This window comes from Euprymna scolopes, chromosome 26, assembly GCF_053919585.1.
Source record: "Euprymna scolopes isolate OS-2025 chromosome 26, ASM5391958v1, whole genome shotgun sequence".
Classification (NCBI taxonomy): domain Eukaryota; kingdom Metazoa; phylum Mollusca; class Cephalopoda; order Sepiida; family Sepiolidae; genus Euprymna; species Euprymna scolopes.
Window position 1 is genome coordinate 13,636,905 of NC_136507.1, and position 27,563 is coordinate 13,664,467.

Here is a 27,563-nt window from a genome sequence, read left to right on the forward strand (position 1 = left end):
TATTTATCTATCCAGCATCATTATCGTACCAACAGATAGATACGAAAGGTTAGATTAAAGAACTTTGACCTTTTGAATGTTTAATTTTACATGTGCAGATATAACAGCAGCAAGAATGTTTTATTTGAGTAACCCTCCTAAGGTGAACTGTTTATTTATTTTTTTAAATTTTGATCCCTTAGTAGCAATTTTTGCCAGTTAAAAACAAAATTGAAGGTGTACTACAGATCCAATTACTCTATATATATCAAATTTCAACTCTGTAGACCAAATATTCAGAGAGGAGTCTGGTAGAGACTTTTCACACACATACAGACAAAATTGCTTGTGTATTCCAGATTCAAAATATTAAAAAGTAAAAACCATTGAATTTAATGAGGTTATTGATAATGCTCAATAAAAGGAGCAGGATATTATTTTATTCAATAAATCTACTGTTTTAGTCTAAAAAGATTTAATCAGGCTAGATGCCTCCAGTTTTCATGGAGATCAGCCTTTTAATTAAATGGTTTAAAGACTGACCTCAATGAAGACCAGGGACCTCTGTCGCTTGATGAAATCTCATTAGATTGAAACAGTAAATTTATTGTTGGGACAAATTGTAATTTTGTTTACCTAAATTGAATAAAATTATATATATATATAAACATATATTGCATATTTTTATGTCTTCAAAGTTTGTGAAGTCAAAATTTCAAAATCGTAGTTTATTTTTACCATTCTACCTTGAGAGACAATGGATACCCCCTGTACCAAGCGTAGTTGTGCATGTAATTGTGAAGTACAAGTTATGCAATCTCCAACCACATCTCTCCTGAATAGACACTGTGATTCCTGAGGCAGGAAGAAGTCTAGGACAGCCAGAAACAATGCCGAGATTAGCAGAGAGCACATACAGCACTCGCTATTCCCAAATGGTTAGCCATTTAGTACTGACCAGGGTCAACATCACTTCAGTGATCTACAGGGAACTGGTTTGTCAATCTGATTATGTCATATTTTATTTTTAAGTCGTTATAAACGCTAGTTTTAGAACATTTTGTGGTAATCATTACTACTAGCGACAAAATGTTTAAGAGGAAATACAGTTGGGAAATTAGTCAAAAATAATTTTAGTTTACCTACTCGTTTCTGACCTATTCGCGTTAAAAATGTTTAATAGATTTGTAAGCATATTTTAGTTACTGTAAACAGCTGTTCTGAGCATAGTAGCCATCTTTAGCCACGGTAAAACAAAATATTTTTAAAAATTAATTTTTTAAACTTTATTTTCTTTTAAAATAATTCATATTGACAAGAGTAACGTTTACCAAACATATTTTGCATTTGTTTTGATTTTTAAGCATTTTAAATTTATTTAAAACTCGTTTTTTCTTTCAAAGAAATAATGACCTCTACTAAAAATACAGAATAAGTATTGTTTTTTACTTTATTAAAAAACAAAAGCAAAATGAAATTATCCAATTTTTTTTTCATACATAAACAATGTTTATGTAGAAAAACATTTAATGAATTATAATTCAATAAAATTCAAAATTCAGTTTTATCATAATTTGATAATAAAAATGAATTCGTCGAGATTGCAAATCTTCGTTCAATAGTGTTGAAGCAGTCACATGAGAAAACCAAACGTTATAGATTTTATTTTATCGATTTTCTAACACAAATATGTGTATGTCCTTGACCTATTTTGCTGTTTTATGTAATTATTTTCAGGGGAAATAACTTTTAAAATAAATTCTTTATTACCTCCCTTGTGTTGTGTGAAAAAGGGAGATAATTCCATAGCGTATCAAACTATTAATAAATCTATTATATAAAATTTCGTGTGTAAACCTTAAAATCAAAGGCGTCTAAAATTGCACGTAGGAGATATATATATATATATATATATATATATATATATATATATATATATATATATATGCTGACCATTTTGGAGTTAAAATCTATTTTGTATTACGTATGAAATCTGTAGAAACTCACTTTTTAAATGAGTGCTAGCTAGTATTATTTGCATATTTCTTAGGTGACACCATATTTGGTAGTATAGCGTATTAAAGTTGGTATTTGTCCAAAATTCCTCCTGTATTAAAAAAAAAATAGATATGATGTACGTACTCATGATGCAGAGAAAATATTGTACACAAACAATTACATAAATTAAGTACATTTAAAGGAAAAGGTCGTTTGCTTAAAGCATTGCTGGTAAACGAATATGGAGGAGTACAAGAAGCAATGTAGAGAACCGGGTCTACAAGACCTCCTTTTGTTTGTCCATTTTCGTTTGTAAATCACATTACTTCAATGCCCAGTTCCCTGTGTTGCTGTAGTCTTCTTATACTGAAATCAGATTTTGTAGCTAAGCAAATAGCCTGAAAAGAAAAGAGAACCCCAAATAATTCAAACTTGTAAGCTTTTAGAAAGTGGACATTCAAAACCTCAAGCTTGTTTAAAAGTGATTTTAACAAAAGTAAGACTACTTGATAGTTTTTGGAATGCAATATTTTCTTTGTCACAGGTATGTACATCATATGAATTTTTTTTGTGTATTTTTGTTTTTTAATATAGGGGCAATTCTGGATAAGTACAAAAAACTGTTTTTATTTCCTTTTAGTACATAATACTAACTTGAATTCTAATTCCAAAATGTTGAGCATTTTAATCTATCTAAAAAAAACAAAAAAACGTTGATACAGTTTTATTCTCAATAATTAGTCCAAAATAATTTGTTTTGCTTTGCTTATTTGTGACATATTTGTGTTAAAAATAAAAGTTATAAGCATTTTAAGTTACCATGCTTATGAGGTGTGAGTAAAGAAATAAGTGGTCTGGTAGCTTAGTTTCTTATAAAAAAAAAAAAAAATTTGTCCAGATTGCAAATAATGACACTATCTTGAAAACAGCCTGGAAACAAAGGAGAGAACTCCAAATAATTTTAACTTGTGAGCTTTTTTATTTATATAACCAATAATTATGGTAACTTACAATGCCTATACCATCTATTAAATGTTAAATTTTTTATGAGTAGGTCAACCAAAATAAAAATTTTTTTCTTTTACTAATTTCTCAGCTGTCATTCATTTTAAATAATTTATGTTGTTAATAATAAAGTTTACTGGAATTTAAAATAAAATTAGGAGAAACTAAAATTATTTAAATATCCCGTGATTAACAATTTCCAAAGAATGAAAATTGGGGCAGAAAAAAAAAAACACAAAACAAATAGTTAACTACAAACAAGAACAGTTACTCTTCTACCTACCTGCTTATAGATTATTATTGTTTTTTTTTTTTTTTTTTTTTTTTTTTTAATATTTTAAAGTGGTTTTGCAAGACTGTCATCTTTAAAATGTTGCCGGATATCATTTGAAGTGAAACCTTAAGGTCATAGAACAAATCCAAGAAAAATATATCTAGTAACTGTCACCAATCGGTTCAAAATTGAATTTTCAAAAGATCTGTTTAGTTTTATTGGCTGTATTTTTTAATTATTTACTTTTGAGTTCTACGACCTCAAGTTTTTACTACTTGCAATGAGTTTACCAAAAGATTAGGCTGGTCGATAGGTAAAGAAACTTGTTTGTGGTAAGTTATTTTTGATTATTTGTTTTCACATTTTTTTTTCTATATTGGAAATAACAAGCTGTCAAAAATCCAATTTAAAAAATGTAGATATGATTATATTAATTTTTTTTCTGATATTTGCTGTAAAGAAATATTTTGTAACTAAATTTAGTATATATATATATATATATTACTGGAAATAAAGTGATGTACAGTATTCTTTAAACAATTTAAACTTTTTTTATTTTTGAAAATTTAATTTTTTTTTCTTACTTCTGGTTTCTTAATCAATTCTTGTTTCTAATTAGGATCTTTTATTCTAAGCAAGAAAAAATTTGAAGAAAAATTTATTAACAAAAAAGAAGTCTTGATTTAAAAAATATATTTTTTAAAATTTATTTTTCAAAGTTTTTTTATTTAATGTTTTAGTCAATCGATGTGATCTAATTTATACTTTCAGTGCAATTTTTATTTCAAAAAGTAGGAATAAAGTGAACTTATCTGCTGAAACTGTTATTCATTTACAGTTATATATTTTATTTGTTACAAGAGTAGAAGAGTGTGGAAAAAGTATTTTTCATAGATAATTAAGGAAATGTCCTCTTTATATTTTTCCGTTTTTTTCCACCTCCTTTTTTGTTTTTTCCTTTTTTTTTGTTTCTTGCATTTTTTTTTAAAATTGCTACCGAATACAGTCTCTCCACTTTTAAAGATTTATCTACTATATATAAAATTCTCACACACTTGGTCCTAGTGCAAGCTGAGGACTGCAACAAAGTCTTGAGCCATTGTGATCTGCTCTGACTATCCACTGGCCAGCGATTATAGATTTAATATATATAAATACATATGTTTTGGTATGCCTTTTGCTTTATATGTAAAAACTTTTATTGTAAAATACTGTAGTTATTGAATTTTCTAATTGGATTTCAACCGGTCAGCATATCATCCGTTTTAACACACACACACACACACACACACACATATATACATATATATATATATATATATATATATATATCACATTGAAACATGTTTTAATAAACAAGTAAATCTAATTGCAAATGTTATATCTATCCGTTGCCTTTCCTCTTTACTTTTTGAAAATCTTTCCATTATTTGTTTGCTCTGTTATTTTTTTGCCTTTCTTTCTTTTCCTAACTATTTTGCTTGTGAAAATTGCCTGCAATTCAATGCGGCTGTTTTATTTTTATTTTTTCCTATTTCCTTCTGAATGCATTTAAAGCTTCTTCTGATTGACATGTCTTCATTCTTTTCTGCCAATTACTAAATTTGGCAAATCAATTCTACAATTTGACTGAAAGACATTACAAAAATCCATTTTTTTTTTTCTTTCAATACAAAATAAGTATGACCCCCCCCCAAAAAAAAACAAACAAACAAAAAAACAAAGGTACTTCTGCAATTTACAAACAGTGATATTTTTTTAGATAGGATTTTCAAGTTCGATTTTTACTGTATCTTTTGATTATTAAATTTTTAGGTGAAAGTATGAAATATTTAATAAGTTGGATGTTAAGAATGGATTTTTAAATAACATTATTTAAGTATAGTCTATAAACTGCTGAAGTACTGAAAAAATTCTAATCAAAAAGATTTGATAAAAAAGTTCTGATTAAATTAACTAAAAATATGATATCCATTTAATCTATTTCTTCAGTTATGAAAATGTCATTTCACATTTAAGTGTGGCAAGTAGACGGATAAAGAATTTTAGAGTGGTTATAACATAAATTTTATTTTTATTCCATCTAAAATCTTTTAATGTAAGCAGAGAATTGTAGCTAAAGTAGTCACTTAATTTAAAAAAAAAAAAAAAAAAAAAAAAGGTTGTTGGAAATTCAAAGATTTGTCTTCGGTCCAAAAGCAAATTTTCATTGCATATTTAAAATACAAGCTCTACATAAGTGAAAAATACATACAAATGTAATACCTTGTAGTGAAGGAAATTATAAAATTAAGCGATTGAATCAGACTAAATGTCCCCTTTGCTTGGAACAACATACAAAAATAACATGGAAGTGCAACTTTGTTCATATAAGTTTCAAGTTGAATCTTTATGATTTATAACACGTTAAAGGTCAACCTAAAGATGTTGAAATAATAAATCAATTAAAAATTAAAAAATCCTCAGATTTGGACCATGCGAAAAAGAAAAAAGACTGAAACACAATTTGATTGTAAGCAAAAATTTCCTAAACATTCCCTTTTATTAAAGTTTTCAAGTTTGAATTTTTATGAAGATCTTAAAATCCTATATCAAGTCTACAATATATAAACGTGAAACCTGGCCAATAAGGGCTCAGGATAATATGTGTTGCATGGAGAGAAAATGATATATGAATGATGCGATGGATATGTAATGTTAGTCTTAAAGACAGGCTTAGATCTGATGACCTTGGAGAGAGATTAAATTTGAACAATATATGGAGACGTGTGCAGAAGAGTGTACTACTAGTATGACCACACTGGAAGAATGAATTAAGCTTTTTGGGTGAGTAAATGTAGTACATGTAAGGCAGAAAGCCAAGGAAAATATATGATGATAAAAATGAACCGGAAAGATAAATAAAAACATGGCCAGATATAGGTTAATTTGAGAGTCAGTTTCTTAAAGCTGTCCAACATATGCCAGCATCCGATGATGTTTTTGATATATACTAGCAGGTCACCCGGCATTGCCCAGTCATAAAATACGCTTAAATATGATATTTTGATTAATGCAGATTTCGTATCTATTATTATATTATACTGGACCTAATATATAGCAATGATTTAAAAAGTTTTTAAAAAATGACTCGTGCGTCACCACCGAGCATCGAAACAAAAAACGTTTAGCTTACGATTTACTTTTTCCTTAGAGGTTAATGCTGGAGCTATGAAGACATGTTTGATGTAAGGCTAAAAATCGAACATGTACTAATAGTTATTATGTTACGCATGCATATTCGTAATGTCTTTGTTAGACCTTCACCTGGTAAATTCCATATTTTTAATTTTCACACATTTTTATCGATTTTCCCCAGCTAAAACCCAAATATGAAGTTTCGCATAGATTCGAATACCCTGTATATTAAGTTTCATGTTTGTAGACTAAAAACTGAAAGAGGAGTTTGGTAGGCATTTTTTCTAAACAAAAATATATACGCATATATAAAATATATACTATATATATATACTAGTTGGCCGCCCGGCATTGTCCGGTCGTAAAATACGCTTAAATATGATATTTTGATTAATGCAGATTTTGTATCTATTATTATATTATATTGGACCCAATATATAGTAATGATTTAAAAAGTTTTTTTTAAAAATGACTCGTGCGTCACCACCGAGCATCGAAACAAAAAACGTTTAGCTTACGATTTACTTTTTCCTTTGATGTTAACGTCTCAGCTATGAAGAAATGTTTGCTGCAAGGCTAAAAATTAAAACATGAACCAATAGCTATTACGTTACACATGCATATTTGTAATGTCATCGTTCGATCTTCACCTGGCAAATTCCATTTTTATAATTTTCATACTTTTGCAAAGATTTTTCCAAGCTAAAAGCCAAATATAAAGTTTTGCACGGGTTCAAATACCCTATATATTAAGTTTCATGTCTGTAGACCAAAAACTGACATGAGTTTGGTAGGCAAAATTTTTTAAACAAATATATACACGCATACATATAGAAAGAATTTTGTGTTTACTATAAATTTTTTCGTAAATATTACGCAAGTATAAATCATGTAGAATATCTGCAAAAATATAATTACACGTAATAGTAAATTAAAGATGATCATCCTGTAAGAAAACTGAAAAAAACTAATCAGGAATTAAAGTAAATGTTTAAAAGAATATGCAAATTAGCTTGATCTTTTGCAGATGAATGCAATTCTATGTCCTTATATAACAAAGTTGTCTTTTCTTTATAAATAAATAGAAGGGATTTTAATATGAATACCAACACACACACAAAAAAAATTTATAGGAGTGTATATATATAAAATCATCCAATATTTGTTCCATGATGACATCACTTTTGTCAATGCTAGTTTTAAACTTGTTTGTCAATATACAAATGCCATTATGTAAATTTATCGGTCTTATCATTGTAATACTTTCAATAATCAAAAACTTCAAACAAGGGAAACGCATACTCGCTGCACTTGTGTTGTGTGTTATCACTCGTGAGCGATCAAGAACCAATTTAATTAAAAGTCCTTTTTACATATGGTTTGGTCTTCATTCTTTGATCATTGCTTTCCCATGTGGCCATGAATCTATATTGTAATGGCTAGTGGCTGTTGATAGTCTGTTAACTAGAGACAATTAAAATTTGTACATTAAGAAACAAGGAGACTTGTTGGCAATATTAAAGTTTTATTGGTGATAGATTCATTCACAAAGGGAGAGAGATGGAAAATTTCTTCCTTATAAAATCAAAGCTAAAATTAACTTTGGACATAATTCTCTTGATTTAAACTTGTTCGGTGAATGGACAGTTTCGAAGAGGTTCATTTTAGATCCTTACATTGTATGACCGTATCTTGTCTCTCAGCTTCCCCAATATGAATTTCTGAAAACTCACAAACATGTGATCATCTCTAATGTAATCAGCGCCTACATCTAGGGCACGCTGTCTAGGGAACTGACTTTTTAAACTTTTGCATCAATCAGGCTAAGTGAACATTTTCGTTTGCTGCTAGGTCGTCCTGACATGCACTTAATGAAACACTTTCAAAATTTATACTAGTTGACAATCTTTGCCTACCGGCATAGGGCCCCAAATAATTTGGTCTTGGATTCTTAAATTCAGTAATACACTAATGATCTGATTAAAAAATACTTTTCTTTGGTTTAATCACCAAAAAGAAAAATACTTTAATATTTATTTTTAATCCTCGTCATCATTTTTAACATTTTCTTTACATGTTGGCATGTACATCTTTTAGAAATTGACTCCCAAGTTTATCCCTGGTCAGGTTTCTTAAGTTATTTCCTTAACCGAGGTAAAATTTTTATAGACACAATCTTTGCGTGATTGCGCATCAAGTCGGAAGAACTATAAACTTGAATTCTTGTCGAAATTAATTACAAATAGATAATCTAAAAGCTCTAAAATCCTTTTCTATTTGTGCATAATGGTGGGAGATTACGGATTACAATACCATCAGAGAAAGACAGCTCAAATTTTTCGATCATATAATCAGGGCTGATTGACTAGTGAAACTTAGGGAGTGGCAAAATATGCAGACACAAGAGCAGAGAAAAAAATGCACAAAATTCACAGGCAGTTTAAACAAATTTGTAACAAATAGGGCACCAACAATGAGCTCATGAGAAAGACTAAGAACAGGGGAGAATGAAGAGCCATGGTCATCGATGTCTGTTAGACCAAACTCGACACGAAGAATTTTTGTGCAATAATAAAGAGGGGTGGATGCTGTTTGGCATTCAAAGGTATCAATACAAATCAATTTCTGACTAAAATTAGAAGATTATAGCTGACTTGTATACAGGTCAAATGTAATAGATCACGTTATCTTCTTCAATATCTGAATCTCATCCCATTTTTATGACATTTTAATTTAAAATTTTAAAGTTATAAAGTAAAAACAATGTTTTTTTTTTTAAATTTTTATTGTAAAATGCCTAATATAAAATTTAACATCTTTTGGATTCAGTGTAAAACCTAATTTTAGAAAAAAATGTCTGGCACTTGTGCATTTTGATTATTTTGGACAATTTTCATTTTTGAAGAAGTCCTTTCAGAATAGGGGGAGACAAATCAAGGAGAGCCTTTCTGAAAATGTCAGTTTTCATAACTTTTAGGTAAAAACAAAAATACACTAGAGTTAAAACACAAAATAAAACGTTATTTAACACTAATTAAATTGAAATAAAATTAAGATTCTCAAATAAAATGAAAAGTGCAACATTTTTTTTTTTTAAATGGAAACCTTTGTTTACAAAAATAAAATTTTTTCTAATAAGACACTTTCAGAATTTTGAGTTTGTTTTAATTCGATAAACGTTGAGATAATGTTTTATTTTTTGCTATTATATTAGTATATCTGTTTTGTTTTTTAGATATGCAAAATTTTAACATTTTTTTTCATAGGGGCTTTTCGATTTATTTCCCTTGTTCTGAAAGGTGGTTTTCAAAAATTCAAACAAAAACTGTTCAAAATGCACAAGTGCCAAATGTTTTTAATTGTATTCTCAGAAACATTAAAATTAACTTTAATCGTGGGATCCTGTGGAAGTTCCATGGTGCTTTCACCATCAATCTAGATATTCATACTATCGATTTAGATAATTTGAAATAATAAATTTCTATCAGTCAATGCTATAAGAGAAAATTACTTTTTCTCCTTATCGTGAAAATAATTGTCTTTTAAAGAAATATAAAGTTGAATTTTTTTTTTTATTTTTAACCACTTCAGATTAATCATCTGATTTTGGAACAATTTATTTTAAAATGAATTTTTTTTTTTTTTTTGTGGATAAAGTTTAAATCGTTTACTTTAGTATCATCAGATTAATCACCAATTGATGTCTTTGCCGATCACGCAATCTCGTATTACAAATGTGTATGGAGATCATATCAAACACATGGACATGAAATTCCTTAACGTATTATTATTATTACATAGGTATTTATACTCTTTATTTTTTGACCCAGTCACCATTGTATCAATAACCTGAATCATGCATTTTGCTAAAGGTCTTCACTGAACTGGATTCAGCAAAATAAACAAAATCTATTTTTCTCTAAAAAGCATTTTTTCATTAAAAAAAAAAAAGAAAAAAAAAAAGGCTCCTTTTGTTTGATCCTCTCTTGTTCTTCATCCTTCTGTTGTGAGACCAAAATGTCTTCTTCCTTGCCTGGGACATTTCTCCCTTCCTTTGTAGGAGAAAGAAAAGAAATATATGCTTCCCGTGGACAACTTGAAACTACGTGATGCCGAATCCGGAATATTGTCGAGACGTCCCACCTTTGCCCTATTCTCTTCAGAAAATAGGTATTTTCTTCTGTATAATATATATATAATATGTATATATATATATTTAAACTGCACTATCTCTTTCTGTTTCTCTTTCTTTCTGGCTTTCTCTTCTCTTGTTCAGGGAAGAACATAAATATAAGTTTGGTTAAATGAGTGACAAGGAGGAATACATTGTTTTTATGAGGTTTTTCCTTCTCCTGTACAATAAAATGTGGATCAATATGTCACCTATCTGATGAAAATACAATTAGGAAGTAATTCAATAAGCACATTTATATATATAAGCAATATATTAAATTCTTAACAATGTCACAATGTAATAAGATAAAGCCCAAATTTCATATTATTTGGGTACTTGGGACTACTGTTTTCATCTTGAGTGTCATTTTCATAAGTTTTGATCAATGTAATCTTTGACCTTGTTCAAGTACATCTTCAACTCTGGAATCTTTGTCAAATTTGAGAATCCGCACAGAATTTTGAATGCAATCCTTGCGAGGACCTGTAGAATAGTGGTTAAAATACTTAGTAAAATTCAGCCATATGTAACACTCTTCTGGAGGTGGAAAGTTCAATCCTCAATGTGAGCAACACTCAAAAATGCAATTGCGAATTACTTGGGACTTTTACCCAGTCATGGCTAACGTAATGAAAGCATGCTGCCCGCTGTGGATTAAATAAAGGATTCCATTCGAAATTCTTTGCAGATTCCAGAGTTGGACAGAAAGATTCAGGAGTTCAACAAAATACACCTTAAACAAGGTCACAGGTTACATTGACTGAACTGTGAAAACAACACTTTAGATGAGAACAGGAGTCTAAAGAATCTAAATGATACAAAAAATCGATTCTCATCTCAAAAATTCAGAAACACAAATTTTGTTGCTTGTAAGGGAAATAATCCATTTCCTCTTTTCTTGTTGGAACATAGTTGCTTCCTTTTATATAAATGACCAAAACGCTTTTATTATTTTTCTTTTTTTAGCTAAATTCAGTTAAAAATTAACAAAAAGATCCAAAGGATCTGACTCTCTATGACTGTCAGTTTTTCTTTTCTCTCTCAACATCATCTGAATCTGTTAAATAATTTTGTTTATAGCATCCAACATCAACTTGCTGTAAGTGATTTCTGATCACAACTTTCTCTGAAAATATATATTTTTTTTTTTAGATTTTTTTTTATATTAAAAAATTTGACCTCACATCTGTCTGCAGACAATTTGAGTTCAAAAACTCTCATCCTACCTAATAACATTACAAAAAAATACACAAAATTAAAATTTACAAAAGAAAATGAGTCCAGCTTCAATATTATAGCCATAAAATGTACTGTTTCCTGAATGGCATCAATTATAACCAATTCATTTTTCTAATTGTGGCGCGCCAAAAATTGTAATGCATATTCGTGCATGCATATGCCTATAGAACCAGCTTTGCAGAGTTTCAATTCTGCATGATCTGTTTTATTCAATTATTTATACAATTGAATTAGCTATCAACATGCACTTGCCTTTGACTGTTGAATGTGAAAACGCTGAGAAACATTTTGTGTTCTCAATTTTAACATGAATTAAAAAAAAATTATGCTTTTTCATTAAAAAAAAAAAATACAGTAAATTTCAGTTATTTTTCGTCACCACTAAAGGAAAATTCCAATTGTATTGATCGAAACGGGGATACACAAGTATACTTGCATCAAGTACAATTTTGAGTCGCTACTAGTTTCAGAATTAGTATCCCGATACTAATATGCAATAACATACATCATGCTTTTTGTTTCCTTGATATGATTGACCCAGTCACAGCCTTTCGACATCTGAAAGTTACAGAGGGATAAGGGCATGATAGAAGAAAAATCAGGTTCCAAATTGATTTTGAGTTTACTTTCAATAACCTTATAACTCTTCCTTTATTTTGTCCTTTAGTCCCCACATTCTATGAGCAATGTTTCTGACAAAGGGAAAAGAATTAATGTTTTTTGTGCTTGAATCTATGCATATAACACTTAACATTGTCTAGTTTTTGACCTTGAAGTATTTTTTTTTCTTCTTAGCTCTTTACATAAAGTGGTTTCATGCCTTGTCTGAAGTGATTTACATAAAAAAAAAAAAATTAGAATTATTTTTTTCTTTTTGTTTGCTCAAGGGTTAAACAAATCTAGCAGAACACAAGGGGGTTGATAACTTTATTGATAACACCCCACAAAAGGGAGATAATCCTACGCATTCCTATTTTTTATGAGATTAAATGGGGAAAAAAAAAAAAAAATTGTCTTTTTATTTATCCATGTGGTAAAGTTAATACTAACCTTTTCTTGTATATAAGCAGGAAAAATGTTAAACATTTACATTCTTCTTTTCCACTCATATTCAACCAAACCTGTATTCATGAACAACTGCTGTGTAAAAATATACATATAAATATGCAAACATACATGAATACATGCATTTGTAGCATACTATACATACATACATACATGATATATAAAGCTCTGAATAATTTCTTGTAGTCGTTATGCTTGCATGTTAGAATTTGCTAAGCTGTTTGCTTTAAAAAAAAAATCTAAAAATTTCTTGCACTGTATACTAATATTCCCACTTACCGCTTGCTTTCATACAATTAGTACATTTTCTCATTACTTCAATGGATGTTGTACACTGTATGTATATATATATATATATATATATATATATATATATACATACACACATTTTTCTCTGAAGTGCATAAATACAAAAGAGCTGCTTATCACTGGGCTTTGATATGTTGATTTTCTTTCTTGTAGCCGACCATTTACCTTGTATGAAGCTTTTGGAATGACCATTATCTCTGGTTCTATCGACCAGCTTTTCTATTTCAGCACGGAAATGTTTTTCTTTCATCAGTTTTTTATTTTTTTCTTTCATTTTACTTATTTTTAACACCATATATACATATGTGAAAAGTTGACCCCCCCCCTTCCCGGACTTTATCGATAATATTTGTGTTACAAAAAATTAGAATAACATTGGTATCATCACTTTCAAATCAACAAGTGATTGAGACTTGTTGACTCTCTTCAGCCATTGTCAGTGAAGCATGATCATCATTTCTTCATGACTTGTTGATTTGAAACTGACGGTACCAATGTTATTCTGATCTTTTGTAATACATATATAAAAATTAAATTTACTTTTATTTTTTAACTGCTTTATTTTTAATGGACATTTTTCCTATTCCCTTCCCTTACTGACTGCTTTTGGACACTCTTAATAACTTAGTTTTTATATTGACTTAAATAAAAATTTATCTTTTCACCATCAATTCATAAAAGAACAATGACCACCTTTGCTATTAGTAAGTTAGCACCTGCTTAGAAATACAGCACTAACAGTCATCCCTTAGATAAACTGGCTGAAACTAAACAAAATCCAAAGGTAGACATTTTTATATCCAGAATTCTCCAGCGTTTTTGTCTTTTTGATCTTCGTCCATTCATTATTAAAAAAAAAAAAAAATTTACTAACTATTGCCTCCCCTATTACAGCTTGTAAACACGATTGTTCAATTTTGTTTGCCAACAGATCTGCACAAAAAGGTAAATTAATTCCCAGTGTCACCTAACATGACTCATTCATTCACTCCAAACATCCAACTGGTAAAGAGGAGATAACTCATGCGAAAATTGATATTCACACATATTAAAAAGAAACATTTTTTTACATGGTTATTTATAGTTGGTTTCCCTTGAATTTCCGGCGCCACCTAGCATAATGATTCATTCACTCCAAACATACAATTGATAAAGAGGTGATAACCCATGCAAAAATTGTTGTTCATTTTTACAAAGTTCTTACATATATTTATTTACAGATGTTACCCTTGAATTAATTGAATGAAAGAAGTTTTCTTCCTGATTCCAGTCACTAATTTTATTCTCAGTGATTTCAACTGAATGTGCATTGTATTAATTTTCTGTTTTGTAATATAACTTGTTCAAGGTCATACAAAATCAGAATATGTAAGTGTTATAAGTGTATCTTTAATGATTTGAAATTGGGCCAAACAAAACAACTTATCATTATGTAATAGATTAGCAAATATATGCTCTCCTGGTCACATATTTTCCTAGGCTGGTGGATCCACTTATAATATAAGAGACATTCATAGAATTATATATAAACAATATATGAACAAATTATTGAAAACCTATGTTGGCACACAATATACATTTAGAGATGCTTTGAAATATATCATAAACCTGTGACGTCATGCCAAAGCTATAATTATTTTGTAATATTAGGTTGGTGCAAAAATGTCATTTTTTTACGTTCAACTTTTGCTTTCAACTCCTTTCATAATAAACTTTATTAATTGAAATAAGAACCATTAGAATCGACACATTTTTGTCAACGAGAAACGAGTTTATTCATCCCATTTGAATAAAAATCCTGAGTTCTGGAACCGAGGACATCATTGAAGGCTGATTCGGCATCATCTCAGCTTTTGGAGCATTTTTCGTGCAGGAAGTTGTCAAGATGCTTGAGAAAGTGATAATCAGTGGGCGAGAGATCCAGTGAATATGGCAGATGAGGCAATCTTGTAGTCCAATTTGTTCAGCGTCTGCAGGGTCAGTTGAACAACTTGCGGGCGAGTGTTATCATGGAGGAAAATTGGACCTTTCCTATTGACCAATCTCAGGCACATACGTGGGAGCTTCTGGTCCATTTTGTCAATTTGTCGGCAGTACTTCTCTGTTGTAATCATTTTGCCCAGATTCAAGAAGCTGAAGGATGAGACTGACCGCAGATCAAACAGTCACCATAACTTTTTTTGGTGCAATTTTGACTTTGGGAAGTGTTGTGGAGCTTCTCTGGCTCCCAATCAATGCCGAACGTTGCTGGTTGTCATAGAGGATCCACTTCTCATCACACGTCACAATATGCTCAAGAAATGGGTAATTTTTGTTGTGCAGAAGGAGCGTAGAAGACACCTTAAAATGACGGTTTTTATTGATTATCGTTCAAGTCTTGCGGCACCCATTTATCCAACTTTTTTTGACTTCCCTATTTGCTTTAAATGGCGAACGACTGCTGAGTGGTCGACCTAGAGTTCAACAGCAACTTCTTGTGTGGTTTTGTGAGGATCAGCTTCAATTAAGGTTTTCAAATGTTCGTTATCAACCGCAATCGGTCGAGCACGACCGTTTTCATCTTCGAGGCTCTCGTCACCATCGCAAAATTTCTTGAACCACCGTTGTGCCACACGTCCCTTAGTGGTTCCTGGGCCAAATGCATTATCGATATCACAAGCTGTCTTGGCAGCTTTTCAGCCTAGTTTAAACTAGAAAATCCTTCGGATTTTAATTTTGTCCATGATGTTGAAAAGCTTGCAAAAAAATGAAGAGATTGAGAATGGTAACGAATGACACGATTTTATGGTGAAAAACGTGCTTCAAGATGATATGACATGGCTATATAAATCAATTCAGAAATCATATATAAAACGTGCTTCAAGATGATATGACATGGCTATATAAATCAATTCAGAAATCATATATAAAAGTAACATGTGAGAAAACTATAATGTTTTTGCACTGACCTAATAGTAATGTTTGAAGAAAATCTAAATGACTCAGTTAATAGAACATCAGACTGAAGATATTGAGGTTTCAGTTTCGATTTCCGGTCATGGCATTCACTTTATTTTGTTAGGAATTTATTTAGTATTAACAATATTTTTAATTTCTAAAAGAAGTTAAGATATTTTGATATCAAAATAATATAAATTCTGCAATGTATTTCTTGCATTTACAAAAATTGTGACTGATTGATGGGCATACACACAAAGTGCTCTTTATATTATGAGTGGATGAAATTCTTACAAAAATCGTTTAAAATCTTTATTTAATGATGCCTTTTTTTTATAATCAATTTAAAAATTAAAATTTTGAAAATGATTCACATTTCTTGTGGAAACATTTTATTTTGCATACTAAGTAGTATTCTCATTGTGGTTGTTATTTTCACAATGATTCTATACATGTAATTTCTGACCTTTTTGAAATTTGAAATATTTTAACTCTGGAAGCTATACTGAATTTCGAAGTGAACTCTTTATTTAAAATTGTTCTTGTTTCATCAATCATTATCCCAATGTCTAACCGACAAATTCATCAACCCATATCCTTGACTTGCTTTTGAGACTCGATAAGTGGTAACTTGTTAATACGTTAAAAAAAAATGCCTTCAAAATTGAATTCTGAAAAAAAAATTACTAAAAATTTATTAAAGTACATTAAGTATAATTATCATATTTTGTCTAAAACATTGCGAAAATTGCAAGTTAGGAGTGGATGAAGTTGGATCAGGGAACTTATGCCATTACTAACTAGCAGAGCATTACCACTGTTGACTGAAAAAAAAAGTCTATTAGATGTGCATGCATCATGATGATGTATAAAAGTCAAACCTGACCAGTCAGCGTTGAGGACTTGTATTGCATGGAGTAATAATATGAGAATAATGCAATGGATGGGTAATGTAAGGATAGGTTTAGAGGCAGATTAAATGTGGACAGTATAGGGAACTATGGGATAGGTTTAAAAGCAGATTACATCTGGACAATATAGGGAACCATGGGATAGATTTAGAGGCAGATTACCTCTGGACAATATAGGGACCACTAAAGCCAGGCTGTTTCTGAAATGGTTTTTCCCTTGTTGATAGCCGTATATTGCTGGTCCCGTGTAGTTCTAGGAGATACACCCTCCCAGGCTTTTTCTCCTCTCCTTGAGAAGATGCTAGTTTATTGCTAATCGCATGAGATGCCTCTACTGGAGAATGCCAATAGGGCAGCCCATACAGTTTTTTGTTGGTCAGTGTTCCTCTTCTGAGGCGCTGACTCTTCAATCTCTCTTTCCGACCTTAGTGTCATATCTAGCCATGGGAGAGAGAATAAATAGCCAGTATAGAGATATGTTTAAACAACAGATTTTTATGGTATGACCATGTCAAAAGAATGGAGTATAGTTCATGCCCCCCCCCCCCGATCCAAATTCAAATATTTCCAATTTACATGAAATCTCTCTTCAAGAAGCCATTGTTGAGTAATTTTCAGGGCTGGTATATGAGCTGCAATGAATGTGCTTTATGTCTATGCATACATATTGAGGCAGCATATTTTCATTAAGACAAACATTATTGAACAACACAATCCTTCTGTTTAATGTTGCCCCCCCCTCCCCTAATGGTCCATAAAGTATTTGGAGCAGATTATCATATGTATGATTTGTAAATTTTATGCTCCATTTTTTTATGAATCCTTTTAATAGATTCATCCAACCGTCTTCAGGATGGGTATTACACTAGTTTGTTCATATCTGCTGAACTTGTCAAATGATGTACCAATATATGGCTTTTCAAATGTATGCATGGGTGATGTACTGACATATGCAGAACGTGGTTATTTATGACGTGTGTGACTAATAAAAATTACAAAAGTTAAAAAAAATCTTTTTTTATGTTTAAATTACGATTGAAGGTGTTTTAAGTAAATTGATTGCTGAAATGGAAGTTATCAGCAAATGGTGTATGACAGAAAGGAACTGTACTTTTATTTCTTTCTATAATTTAGTTTTTGCTGGGGATGGGTTTCCTTCCAGATGACATCCACCCACTGTCTTGTACATTCCAACCAAGATATCTTTTAAAGATTTTAATCATCCATTTTAGTGCACGGATGGAACACTAAAGTTCTTGCCCTAAGGAAAACAACACTACAGCTTTATTTTAAAACTTTTATTGAAAAAATCAGTTCAGGTAACTTGATTATGTAGTAGAGCTGACATCTAATCAATGTATCCGCCTTCAGCCTCAATCACTGCCTCGATACGGATCAAAATACGGATCAAAAACAAGCACCGGTGGAAGCTCAGTGAATACTTGGTGGATGTCGGCGATCAGGCTAGCTTTGGTATTGTGGGAGGTAATGTTGATGTTCTTGATGTATGACGAAATGAAAGCATCCAGCGGGTTGAGGTCAAGGAAGGCGGAGGAGTCAGTGAGAGAAGGGTACAAAGTCGTAGCACTTCTGAAGCCAAGCCTTTTTGAACTTATGGGCCAGCGCTAAGTCCTGCTGCCACACCCAGGATCTGAAACCACATCAAAGACCATAACAGTGACTGGAAACTTTGCTTTCATCACTCTGGACACCTCCTTGTTATTTGTAGCAATCCAGTGATGCATTTTGAGGGTGCTGGCAATGGTCCTGTTGGCTTGTAACTTTGAATCTTGAATTTTGTGTTGACTTTCAAGCTAACTTAGAAGATGTGAGGTAGCATGATGTGGTCTTCACTTGAAACCATGCCAGAGACTATAACCGTGGTTCATCCGATGCATTGAGTTGTAACCTCAAACATTGAACCATCCAGATTTGCATTTTGAGGGTGCTGGCAATGGTCCTGTTGTTATAACTTGATTGGTAGAGAGCATGTTGTACAGCAGTGCATTTCCGATCTCGCTTGTTGGACATTGTCACTTTCAGACATGATAGAAGGCTCTTATAGCCCTTAGGATTTGTACACAACTGCCCAACTAGTAGATGATCTGCATAAAAAACAAAACAAAAAAACAAAAACAGTTTTCATCAAACAGAAATGGAATCATGCTGTCTTTTATATGGCAATTTTATCGTTTCACTCTGTATTGCATTTTGTTCAAAGAGTATATTTGCCAGAGAGGTTTAAAAAATTTTTTTTTCATGAGTCTGGTTGCTCATATAATTACTGGAATGGAAATCTTCCTAAGATTCCAGTTTCTTTTCATGTTGTACATAAACCCTTGGTATTTCGTTATTTTTCCCCTCTCAACTCTTTTTAAACATTGGGGGCACTTTGAAGATGGCTTTTTGTTCTGTCTGGTACCATACACTGTAGGAATTGCATAATCATAGTGGATGGTGTATGACTTACTTCCAACTGTTGTTTCTGATATGTTCCAAAGACTCACTGCTACATTCGATATTCAACATTTTACAAATAGTCCAGTGAAGAGGATGACTCTTCTCTCCAATTCCCACCCTGCACATTTTTTTTTTGAGTTGCTTGGCTTAGTTTATTGAATTGTTTTCATATTTGTTTAACAAATAAATAATTCGAAGTATAGTATCTGTTTTGTTTTCAGTTAAAGGTGGAATAATACTTCCCGACAGGACCGGGGACTTTTATTTTTGTCTGTTGCATAATGATCCATTTGGGAGCTGGATTTCATCCACATCAAACTGACTTTGTATCATATCTAGCCTCTATAGGAACAAAGTAAATGGCGGAGAATTGTTGAGCATACAAATTATAAACTTACGTTAAATGATTGTCTCCTGAAGAGAGCCCGATGAAAGAACGATATGCCACATTTTCAGTGGATACTGGTGACTGTAAAGAGATCCCACTCAACAGTCTAGGCTCTATTTTCATTTCATGATCAACTATTAGGATCAGTAAAAAAAAAAAAAAAAAAAAAAAATCATTTTCAAAGCAAAATACATTATTTTTTTTTTTTAATTCCTGGTGCCTCAAGTACAATTGATTCAATTATAAAAAGTTATGCTCATTTCCAAATTTGTTTATTTCATTTTTCAATGTTTATGAAATTTTAAGGCATGTTTTTGGGATATATTTTTTTTCCCCCTTGATGGGAGACATCAGGTGACCACTAAACACACCAGATTTAAACTCATGATTTTTTTTTTTTTTTTTTTTTTTTCTTTTTTGAGAGTAACAAGTTTTTAAACTCTGGAGAATTTGAAGAAAAGAATCAGGAAATTAGCACAATTTCACTAAAGACGATATGGAAAACTTTGGATTATAACTCTGTCAATGTCTTCTCAATAATGGCTAATATTTGTCTGATATAATTTTTAAATGCAATTATTTTATTTTTATTTTCTTTTAAGAATATAATCATTTTATTTTTCTAGATAATTTTTTTTATATATCCATTCGAAATATGAGGTCTTTAAGGTCCAATCATTCTTGTATTTATGAATCTATCTCATTATAAATTTAATCTAATAATAACATAAAATAACGGTTCTTTTATATAGTTTTAGATTGATTCTCAAGAGAATCAATTTCCATAGCGAAATGAAGCTCAATATTTAAATTAGTTTTCCAAACTTGCAATAGAACTAGAAGTAAAATGACAAATCAAAGTTTTATCATACTATGATTTTAATATCAGTTTTGGAGCAAAAGAAATCTTATACATGTTTCTGAAAAAAATTCAAAGCATGCTTAAACAAATCCAATTTAAAGTCTCCTGATATTGAAAGTATTTTAGCTTTACCAGCCTTTATATAAGGATTCTTTTTGTTAATTTCTTAATTATTTGATGGAGTTTGCCATTTACTTCTAAGGAACTTATTCAAGCAATCTTTTTAATATGTATCAGTTTCTTTACTTTTTTGGATATTTGATTTTTTTTCATTTTGAGAATCAAGTTTTGTCTTATATTACCTCCATATTCCCATGGTTGTTTTTTTAATACTTTCCTGAAGGCTTTTTTGCATTGATTTTTGTATGTTCGTTTTTTGATCTGGCAATTGTCTCTGAAGAAGATTGGGACATTCATGTGGTATCTTGGATTTATTCAAGTAGGTTCCAAATTTTTTTCCAGTAAAATGTGTAAGATTTCTTTTCTCCAAAATTTACATTAAATCATAGTATATTTTTTAATACCTACATACACTAGTGTTTTATGCTTATGCAATCATCAGTGCAGGAACTGATAATTACTGCTGGTCAGGGGATTTGATCCCAGTCAACACTGGCTTTGTGGGCTGGTGTTTTTTTCCCTTGGCCCCTTGCAAGTAAGCTTTAAATGGAAGTAAACTTAGATACTTATAAAGCCCTACAAGTGGACTTGTCATAATCAACAGCCATTAGAGTATTCAATAAACAAGAAGTTTAGAATTATGTATGTATGCTAGTTGATCGCTTTTTTTCTATATTCACTAAATAGGGCTCAACTTAAGTCTCTTAAAGGAACTTTATAAATTTGATTTTTAAACAAATTGCTCATGCAAATTAGGTCTAAACTCTGATGTTAGTGTTTTTAATATCGATAAGTACTTTAAGACTGAGAATGATTTCATTTTGAAATGAAACTTTGTTGAACAAATCATTTTCTCATCAAGACGAATGCGTATATATTGACTAAAAAAAATCATTTGGTGAAGCGATCTTGCATTGACAGTTTTGAGACAAAAGATGAACATTGCAAAAAGTTGAAAGTGTCCAGTTTTTTCATAATTACCTTATATTTCATCATTTTTGTTGTCAAATAATACATTTTTTGATAAAGGACAGAAAACTGCTCTAATGTTAAAGTAACCCATAATTTACATACTTGTATGTTTTCTAAAATTCTCTCTCTATTTTTTTTTGTTTTTTTTTGTTTTTTAAAATAGGAATTGTGTCACATTTTTAGAAACATTACATAAGATTAATTTGAAAATATTAGAAGTTCAAATGCTATGAACTATTTTATTAAATTATTAAAATCAATTGTTTTTCTTTTTTATTCCTTTTTTTTTTCTGAGACTTTCAGTGTAATACACTTCTTTCAAACAAAACTTTTTTTTTTTTTTTTTTTTTTTTTTTACTTTTCATTTTTCTGGTATTAATCCTGAGGGGTCAGTTCTTTGTGAAGAGATAAAAGGATATATCTGGTGTTATTGATGGTTGTTATAAGTCTGAAGTTGATTTTTATGTGTGGTTTGACCCACTCACAGTTAATGCTAACAAAAAATAAAGGAAAAAATGATTTTAATCATTTAATAAAATATTTCATAACACTTTTTGTTTCTAATATTTTCAAATTAATCTTTTCCTTTGTTTTTTTTTTTTAGAATTTTTTTTGTCAAATGCGAAAATTAATCGAGAAATGTATATTTGAAAAACTAATATATGAACTTGTAATTGTGTTCTTGTGTTAAAATCAAATTATTGCTGTGACTACACTACCAAATTTAAAGTTCACACTTTAACACTGACAAGATTAACAGGATTTGTCTCCCTTATTTTTTTATTTTTGCATAAATATGCATCAAAGTGCAATAATATTGTCTTCCGAATCTTTAATTGCACCATTACAATCATCACAAGATGAATTATCATGACCATTAACATTGTCTCACTCCTGCACCTTTACATCAATTGCTTTTCCTATTGTCCACAATCTTTCTATAAACGTATCTTTTCACCTAAATAGTTATTAAACTAACTAATCAAATTTTGTTTCTGACCAGCAAATTTACACTTGTTATTGTTGTGCCATGTTATTGGCGTGTTCGTAGGAGTTTTTAGTATTTATGAACATATCTCTTCTAAAGAGAAGACTTTTTGGTTTGACCATGCTGTGTGCTGCAACACTGTAAAGGTCATCCACAAGATAATAGCTCTAGAACCATTCCAAGATTGATGTAGGCGCCCTGGAGGCCAAATGAAGAATTAGTTTCACACCATGAAAGCCGGTGTCTGTCCGCCATTGGTCTTGAGACTGGCTTCCCATAACTATCGTAACTGCTGCAGGCTGTTGTGCATTGTCTGCGTTATGAGAGGAGCCAACTCAACCCATCCTGAATGTCACTAAATCTAATAACATACTTCACTACCATCTATTCCAAAAAATACTTTGTCCAGCTCAGATAATCTATATTATGAAAGATGTTTTGGCACATGTGCACTTTAGTTCACTGGAAGTGTGTGTGTGTGTATATATATATATATATATATATATATATCTTTTGTTCATTTATGGAACAGTTATGCTAGCAGCAAGAGAAGACAATCCCAAATAATTTTTTAAAAACTTTTTTGGTGATTCAAAACGAGATCAACAAAGTAACACAGTATCACAAAAGAAAACATTAAATACTAAAACATTCATTGAATTTAATTGAAATATTTAGCAACAATATTTAAAAATAAAATATAATCTATATTCCACAATGATTATTTTCAAAGCATAAATTTTGAAAGCACAAATAAAATATAACATTCAGTTCAGAATTTTATGAAATAGATGTAATGTATTGCTTTATATAACCTTTTTTTTTTCTTTTTGAAATATAAATTTCTTAAATAAATTCAGTTTTCAGAGAAGTAAAAGTCGTTTTGGATTGTCTTCCTTTTTTGTTGATATAATTCTTCCGAAAATGAAAACAAAAATATTTTTAGTGGGCTTAAGTGCACTTGTCTCAACTTTTTTATAGCTAATCACTGAAAAATCAAAATAAGCAAAGGAAATAACTCTTATGTGAAGTTTTATTTAATTTTTTTCTGTACAAGTTTTAAAAATGTTTAAACATGAAAGTAAACACTAAAACAGTTTAACTGTACTTTTGGCAATATTAGGTAGGTAAAGCTAGTATATTATATTTGACCTCTGGTCAACATAAACCAATCCCTTTTCATGTGGCCATGCTTTGGTTTTAATATAAATACAGAAAATAAATAAATAAATGGACCCACTCCCTCTTGATTCTTGGCATCTTAATTTTCTCTAAAATATGCATCCTCAGATTTTGAGCGTGCTTTCAATGTTAAAATTGATTTCTCTTCTCCATTTCATCCCACGATTTTGACCCCCCCCTCATTCCTTCTATTATACAATATTTTGATACTTCCCCTAAATATCCATTGTTAAAATATTTTCCCCTCCACGCCATCCCATAACATTTTGAATTTTAATTTTTATTGTTGATCCTCTGATTCCTCCTACCATTTTGAATTTGCCTTTCATCCCAAGAATTTTGAACCCTAATTTTCATTGTTAAAATTTTTGTACTTAGACAAAATAAGGACTGTGCTATTTTCAGAATTTACTGGGCAGTTTACGTAAAATGACAGAAGGTGTTGAACAAAAGTTTTGCGATTTTTGCTTTCTTTTTTCAATTTTGTCAATGAAAAATATATTTCTGTTATTACAAAAATAATTCAATGGAAAATTAATTGAAAACTGAAAACAATATTCATTTTATGAAAAATATGATGAATAATTATTGGACAATTTTTACAGAACTAAGAAAATTTAAATTCCAATTAAGAAAAAAAAAAGCATTCATTGCAAGGTAAGTTTCAGGAGTAAATTTATTTTTTGAATAACTGAAAGCAAGCAAGATTGTTTGAATTTTTATGGTTTTTCTTTTCTGTTGTTCAAATCAAGATAAATTTTTATTTTTTAAAAATAAATCAATAATAGCAAATGTTTTAAATGATGTTGGCTCTGTCGATTTTATTGGCTTAACGATTCAATACCTTTGAGCGTTTTACATAAACTGCCTTGAAAATTTTGATAATAGCATGGTCCTTATTCTTGCATAAGTACTAAATTTTTAACTTTCCTTATCACATCCCCTGAATTTTGAACCGTAACTTGACCTTTACCTTCATTCTATTCCCAGATATTGATCCCACTTTCCCTGTCCAATTTTTTTTTTGTCCCATCTATTATCCCATCCTTGCATTTTCACCTAATAATGTTCCCCCTCTCTTGTTCAATGCTTTAAACCCCCTCCTCCATCCTTCTCCACCATTCCCGCCCATCACAGATGTCATTCGCGCATCTTATTTTTCCACGCTGATATCGTTGTTTTGGTGTAGGAAAAAGACAAGAAGTATTTAATCCCATTAGATGGCATGATGATCCGAGATTTGGAAGGATCCTTCTTGCACAAAAACATGTTTGCTTTGTATCATTCAGAATTCAGGTAGGTCAACTAAACTCTCTTCTCTTCCTTCTCATCTTTTTTTCTTTTTTTTTTTTGTTTTTCTCCATTTTTCTAACTGTTACTTGAAGTTTGCATTGAGATATTCTTTCTCCATTTTTCTAACTGCATCCGAGAAACAGACTTACTAATTTCCATTTTCTTTTTTCTGTTTGTTTTCTTTATCTCCTTTTTTTTATTTTTTCTCAGTCTGTGATTATATATAACAGACATTGGAAAACTAAGTTCCATTCAGATCAAATCCACCCAACCCACTTATAGGTAAACATTATTATTGGTGATATGAAAGATTTGAAAGGAAACACAGTTCAAAAATTATTCCCAAACAATTTATTTTGGTTTAAATTGTAACTTATGAAAAAAAAGAAAGAAAAAATTAATTGAAAATATCAGGTTGGTGCAAACATTTTTTGCAGATTTTTAAATTTCATCTCAAAAATGAAAAATCGTTTTTGAAAATCTTTATTCATAACAATGACTACCTTTGCTCCCTCTTACTTGATTCTATCTTATCAACAAATTTATAAATGTCTCACTTGTAAAATTCTTTAAGTTTTGATGTGAAATATAGATCTAACTCTTGTTCATTCTCCTTGTGATGCTAACCTAATCTAAATAGTTCTGTAATCCTTGAAATAAGAGAGCTAGGTCAGGGGAATATGCAAGATGGAGCAAGATTTCCCAACCAAATTCTCATAGATATTTGGTCAGTAGTGCTAGGTGAGGATGAGCACTATCATGATTGAAAATGATACCCTCTCTGTTGACTAAAGAAGGTTGTTTTTGAGTCAACATGGTTGAGAATATTACAGAAAAATATGGATGATCGTTTGATAATCTGGCCCTGGATATGACCTTAAACTATATCCGATGGGGAGTTTGGAGCCACCCTTTAATTGCCATTGCTCCTAGGTTCACTCTGACCTGGAGCGGTAGTACCTGTTAGGGTCCCAACTATGGGTTGAATAGAAACCAAGTTAAAAAACAAATATACTCTATTAAAAAATTGTTCTTCAAAATCACTGGATTCGGCATTAAATAACCCAAAAGGGTTGATATGCTGTAAAACAAAACCAACCAACCAATCAACCTTTGATAATCTGAAAGACAAAGTATAAGTTAATTCTAGTGATATGTTTAAGTGATAGCAATAGTCATTGAATAAGTTATAATGGTTTAAAATGCTCCTTCTACAAACCGGCAAAATGTTCGCACCAACTTATGAACATGTGAAGTTGCATTAATATTAGTTGTATTAACAACTGTCAGCAGTATTATTTATATTCCTTACTTTCAGAAGAAGTAAGTTGCATGACAGATGATTAATACCTACAAACAATATTTGCTGTAATTTCAAATATTTTATTTTTTCTGTTAAATATTAATTTAACTAGCAGGACCTGTGAAAATTCCATGGAATGTGAAATATTTAATCAACACGCTTTGATAAAGCTGATATTTTTTTTCTAGATAGCACAAAAATTAGTTTTCTAGACAAAAAAAACAAACCAATAACGCAACTAATGAGGTTATTAACATTTATATGAAAATAGTGTCCATTGTATTTTAGATATAAAACTGACCCAAATAAAATTAACTAATAAATACCCAGAAAGTAATATTGTGCTATATAGTTCAATACAAATAATAAAATCATATTGTAAGAGACAATCTTTAATTTACTTCTTCAATCCAGCATCACTTAGCAGACAATGCCCCCCCCCCTCCTTTTTTTTTCTTCAAATGTTCCTTTTTATGCAATGTTTTGCTGACTTTCTATGGTGAAGAACTGCTGCATGTCAAAATTACTATGATTTTCTTTCTCACACCATTATAACAATGAACATATCATTGTATGATAGTATCATGATATTTGAAAACAAGGCTTCATCAAAAGGTCACTCTCATATTCCTGTCCATGGCCTTTTTTGAAGCAGTTTGGACTTCAAAATTTGTATTAGGCTTTTATCAAAGTGTAACGTATGAACTAAGGAAGGAACATGCAGGATATTATATGGATTTTTGTTTTTAAAGGAGTCGGTAAACCAAACTAATTTGAACAAATTTGCCAATTGTATTTCATTTTAAAATAATTTATGTTGCCAATAGTAATGTTTACTTACATATGTTCTATTGTTGTTGGGAAATAATTTCTTTCCCATATATAGTTAAAATAGCAACTTACATTCAATGAATTCTTTACACGTGG

The 27,563-nt window shown here is 30.5% G+C and overlaps 1 protein-coding gene across 1 annotated transcript in view; it reads left to right on the top strand.

Annotated features, from left to right (window-relative positions):
- Positions 1-27,563, top strand: part of LOC145247921 (dynamin-1-like) — a 372,083-nt gene that overhangs the window by 299,690 nt on the left and 44,830 nt on the right. The window contains 1 exon segment of the mRNA XM_080109558.1: positions 25,230-25,336. Coding sequence (XP_079965684.1) covers positions 25,230-25,336 — 107 coding nt within the window.